The sequence below is a fragment of the Stegastes partitus genome, unplaced genomic scaffold (assembly GCF_000690725.1).
Source record: "Stegastes partitus isolate 25-593 unplaced genomic scaffold, Stegastes_partitus-1.0.2 Scaffold593, whole genome shotgun sequence".
NCBI classification, from domain to species: domain Eukaryota; kingdom Metazoa; phylum Chordata; class Actinopteri; family Pomacentridae; genus Stegastes; species Stegastes partitus.
In genome coordinates this window covers 287,604-292,738 of record NW_007578324.1, presented here as the reverse complement: position 1 = coordinate 292,738, position 5,135 = coordinate 287,604, and the positions used below count along the sequence as shown (strand labels likewise).

Here is a 5,135-nt window from a genome sequence, read left to right as displayed (position 1 = left end):
CGTCTTACATTATTACTTCACAAAGGTTTTTGGTTATTAGATACACGAGATGTTTTGCTGTTTGCATTACGACCGCTTAAGCTGACAACAGCAAACCCTAAATCAAACGCTTTGAATAACCAGCACTGAAAGAAAAATCATTAGAAGTCTCAGTTTAAAAAAAAAAAAGGTTTATTAATATAGATCCTTTTACAATTCATCTACATTTTTTGTGTCACATAAAATGTTCTCCAGAGAAAAAACAATAAAATAAAATAAACCAATCAGATGATGGGGGACACTAAATGGTTTCTCAGCTTCGACATCAAAGTTTATGATATCAGTGCAGTAGATGTTCTTTTTTTTTAAGATTTCAAATTTCAAACAATTTTGAAGCAGAAATTTACATACAAGCCTCTCTCAGACAGTCTTTTCCATTAACCCTACGCCATGTTGGCGTGCCGGCTTTAAAGAGCAGCCGTCCACTTCTCCTGCAATCTGACATTCCTACATCGTTTCTAACCCGGCAGACGTCTGAACAGCACGTGTTACCGATAATCACGGACGAATGACGTGCTTCCAGCTGTTTTTCTCGTTCTCTACTGTAATTTCCGGACTATAAGCCACTACTTTTTTTCTTTGAACAAGTCTATTTCTAACAGGTTCTGTTTGTTTTTCCTAAAAACCTGTTGGGTAGCGAGGTTTTTGGATTGTTAGGGGTCGGGTTATCGAGTCACGACTGTACTGCTCTCCGTCACTACGTGGGTCTGCCGTCCATGTAGGAGCATTAACATAAACTCGACCTACGTGTGGATGACAAAATGCCGTCACTTTAACAGACTGATGAAGCTGCAATGCTCGACGTCTGAAAAGGGCTGAGAACACACTGATGACCAAGTTTATGTAACTCTTTCAAAACAGATGACAGACAATACGGGATGATGACCCGGCTTTCACATGACTGTTTTCTACCGACACTGGACTACAAGGATTCTCCGACTGTTTGGAAAAGTCCTACCTTTTACATATGAGGGCTTATCTAGAAAACTCTCTCATAATCACAGATGTAAATACAGTGACTGTCTAGGAACTTTCTGAATTGCCTTGGAGGGATCAAGTATCAGATGAACAGCTGATTCGATGTACTTCATTTTTCTGAACGTAAACACATATGGGTTAAAAACAGGAAACATGCAGCCCACGGTTCGACTTGCTAAATCCACAGGAATTTGACACGTCTAAGTTCTTGCACAAGTTTTCGTGTATTTCCAAAATACTATTTAAGGTAACAAAAATAAATAAATAAAAAGAAGCAACAGTTAAAAGTAAAAGTCCTTCTGACAGGGTCGCCACACTTCTGTTGCATAATTTGCTTTGAATCGATCGTGCGGTCGGACACAGATGTAAACCAGATGTTCTCAGATTCATCTCACAAAATCTAAAAACTCTACTTTAACGTCTCTGCATTCTTACATATTTATACAGGCTGGGCTGCAGATAGATTTCCTCCCCACAGATGAGTTCTCATGCTGAGTGAAACGTGACCCACATGTCCGGGAGTGAGGCTTTCCTCCACCGTGTGCTCTGATGTGACGCTGCATTGCGTCTTTACATCTTCTCCCACAGGTGTCACAGGGTCAAAGCTTCTAATGTAAGTGAGCTCTTTTGTGACAAACCTTTCCATCATGTGTTGCCGGAGCACGGCTGTTCACCTGTGTGGACTCTCATGTGCTCCTCCAGGTCAGCGCTGCTACTGAAAGCATCCCCGCATGTTTTGCAAGACGAGAGCTCCTCGCTAGAGTGATTTCTCATGTGGGACGTCAAATGACAACTTTGGACGAAGCTTTTACCGCAGATTTTGCAGGAATACGGCTTCTCGCCTGTGTGGATTCTCATGTGGACTTTTAAAGAAGTCGTATATCTAAAATCTTTCCCACAAGTTTTGCAGGAGTATGGTTTCTCCCCTGTGTGGATTCTCATGTGGGCTCTCAGGTCGCTCCTGTAGCTGAATATCTTCCCACATGTTTTGCAGGAATACGGCTTCTCTCCTGTGTGGATCTCCATGTGGACTTTCAGGTCAGCGCTGCTACTGAAATTTCTGCTGCATGTTTTGCAGGAATACAGCTTGTCAGTAGTGTGAGTTCTCATGTGGGCGGTCAAATGACAAGTTTGATTAAAACTTTTTCCACAAGCTTTGCAAGAATACGGCTTCTCGCCCGTGTGGATTCTCATGTGGACTTTCAAGGAGTTGCTGTTGCTGAATCCCTTTCCACATGTTTTGCAGGAATACGGCTTTTCACCCGTGTGGATCCTCATGTGGACTTTCAGGTGGGAACTGTGAATGAAATTTTTCTCACATATGTTGCAAAAATACGGCTTCTCGCCCGTGTGGGTCCTCATGTGGATTTTCACGTCGGCGCTATTGACGAAATTTTTCCCGCATGTTTGGCAGGAGTACAGCTTCTCGCCCGTGTGAGTCCTTATGTGGGAAGTCAAATGACAACTTTGACTGAAACTTTTCCCGCAGGTTTTGCAAGTGTACGGCTTCTCCCCGGTGTGGACTCTGGTGTGGACCGTCAAGGAGGTGCTGTTGTTGAAACTTTTCCCACAGGTCTTGCAGGAGTACGGCTTCTCACTTGTGTGGATTCTCATGTGGACCTTCAAGGAAGTGCTATGAGTGAAGTTTCTCCCGCATGTTTTGCAGGGGTACAGCTTCTCACCTGTGTGGGTCCTGCTATGTTTCTGCATTTGGGACTTTTTTTGAAAGGCTTTTCCACAGAAGTCACAGTGAAAAGACTTTTTCCCTGCGTCGGGATTACACTGACTCTCCGACATTAGAGAGTGAGCTACATTATTACTGTGACTTCTGTTGGTGTGAGGTCTGTTGTTTGACTCTGGCTCTTCATTTGCAGCTGATGCTAACTCTACAGGCTTGCTTCCTTCCTGGTCTTGGCGCTCAGGTAGAGGAGAGTTGTGGGAGAGCGGCTGGTCGCTTCTGGGTTCTAGTTCACTGTGGTCACTTTCCTCATAAGTCTGAGTAACCATAATGATATCAGTCTCCTCCTTCAGTAGAAGCTGCTCAACCGACTGACTGGTGCACAGCTCCTCCTGTTCCTCTTTAATCTGTGGGTGACCTGGTTCCTCCTGCTCCAGACTGGACTTCCTCTCCTGGTTACAGACCTGCTGGTCAGAGAGAACCTCCTCCTCCTTACAAACATGATGTTGAGGGAGGTCTGAAAGCACAAACGCATACAAAAAAAGGGTTACCAATGTGATGACCAGGTTCACGTATTAACTTTAAAGTGGGTAAAAGTGACTAAATATTTGGATGCATCAGTTATTGAGCAGGTGTGGTGGAAGAGGGAAACATCTAAAGCATGCAGGATTGCGGCCCTCGAGGACCAGGATTCGACACCCCTGCCTTAAGGGAAGCAGCAGGGGCGTGCATACAAAGACCATCACCATAACTATTCTTCCTAACAAGCTGCAGCTCTCCTCCAGCAGCTGGTAATAAACAGCGGTGGTGGTGATCCTGGCATGTGTACGGGACAAGATAGGCTACATTTTAAAATACATGCATGTCAGTTTGGAAAAGGCACAAAGCCTTTCACCTGATTTCATTCAAGAAACAGGTTTGCCACTCTGTTACTGATCAGACACACTGTTAGCTGATCACAACCATGTTAGCTAGGGCTGCTTCTGGCACAAAACCCCAAGGCTCTGTCAGTTAGTCTCCACAGTGAACCCGTCTGGTGTATATTTGCGCAAATAACCTCATAGCTAAGTCAGGTCCTGCTGTGTCTTACACATTCGGTAACACGTTTTTAGAAAGAGACGCATTCATGTTATTTCTTTCTGACAAATACCTGCAGGTGCTCTGTGATGCTCAAGACAAACACAAAGCAAAGCCCTGCTGGGACACTACACGACCCATAATAAGTAAACTGGTGGGTCGCTGACACCCGACACTGGTTTCCATACCTATTCGGAGTAACTTTATCTCGGGTTTCCAGGTGATGTCCAACAGTGTGCGCTGCCGAGCGATCTCCTCCTCGTACTGGAGCACAGTCTTCTCAAAGACCTGAAATATTTCCTCAGCAGCGGCCGTCAGTCGCTCGTTGATGAAGTCCCTCAAACACTGAGCTGAAGACGTCGTTACTTCAACCACCGACACATCCATGTTGATACCGACTCCCAGCGAAATCCACAAATTAACAAAGCTAACGCTGCTAGCATCTTTCAGTTCATTTCCACCATCGTTCTTCTTCTTCTTCTTCTGCTACTGCTGCTTCTTCTTCTTCTACGCCTTCTTTCCTGTTGCCGCTTCTTCTTCTACGCCGTCTTCTTCTGTTGCTGCTGCTTCTTCTTCCGCTTCGTGTTTGATGGCGAATTGCCACCATTCGGAGCTCTTTCGCCACCATCTGTTCAACGACCCAGCTCTTGCAGTCTTGTCCCCGAAGCTGTGTTTTGTCGAAGAGTGAAAATATGTTTTTAAAGTACAATAATATCCGGAGTCATGTGTAAACCGTGCCTTTACGTCCGTGGGTCCAACCCGCTTTTGTTCCAGTTGCACGGCTGTTGTGATTGTAGCCTTTAAATGCAAACCGATGAGGTGCAGAGGTGAGTTTAATTTTCTGTCCCCCTGGCTTTGTGGTTTTGATCAGGCATTCTGCTCTCCTGCCTCTCACAGTAAGGGAAACATATCAACATCTGCCAACTAAATCGTTACCAAACCATTTCTTCACCAATATGTTTGCTAAGGTGTGTAATAACACTCCTTACAATGTTGAAGTTCAACTCCTGTGGGAAACCCTGAAAAACAAACCTGCTCAAGTTGGGGTACCGATAAACGATTGAGGAAAAATCGGTCATTCAGTAACTTATGAGGAGTCAAATCAGGGTTTGTTCATGATTCTGAGTTCATTAGCATTTATATTTCACCACAAACACTCCGTTGTTGAAAAAGACCACACTCACAGCAGCTTTTATTTACATACTTATACATTGCTCAAAAAAATAAAGGGACACTAAAATAACACGTCCTAGATTTCAATGAATGAAATATTCCAGTTGAAAATCTTTATTCATGACTTAGTGAAATGTGTTAAAAACAAAATAACACAAAAATGATCAATGTAAATCAACATTATTATGCC

The 5,135-nt window shown here is 44.0% G+C and overlaps 1 protein-coding gene across 1 annotated transcript; it reads right to left on the bottom strand.

The window, feature by feature from the left end:
• Positions 1-651: 651 nt before the first annotated feature.
• LOC103362674 (gastrula zinc finger protein XlCGF57.1-like) lies at positions 652-4,227 on the bottom strand. The gene is made up of 2 exons (XM_008289098.1): positions 3,961-4,227; positions 652-3,212 (listed from the first exon to the last, which is right to left on the bottom strand). Exons 1-2 carry the CDS (start codon positions 4,157-4,159, stop codon positions 1,663-1,665), a joined length of 1,749 nt encoding a protein of 582 aa, XP_008287320.1. The 5' UTR covers positions 4,160-4,227; the 3' UTR covers positions 652-1,662.
• Between the last annotated feature and the right edge of the window lie 908 nt (positions 4,228-5,135).

Excerpts from the sequence above, each read along its gene's own strand:
- LOC103362674 (XM_008289098.1), bottom strand. The coding sequence starts at position 4,159 with ATGGATGTGTCGGTGGTTGAAGTAACGACGTCTTCAGCTCAGTGTTTG. Across the intron at positions 3,213-3,960 it reads GATAAAGTTACTCCGAATAG|ACCTCCCTCAACATCATGTT; the intron begins GTATGGAAACCA and ends TTGTGCTTTCAG.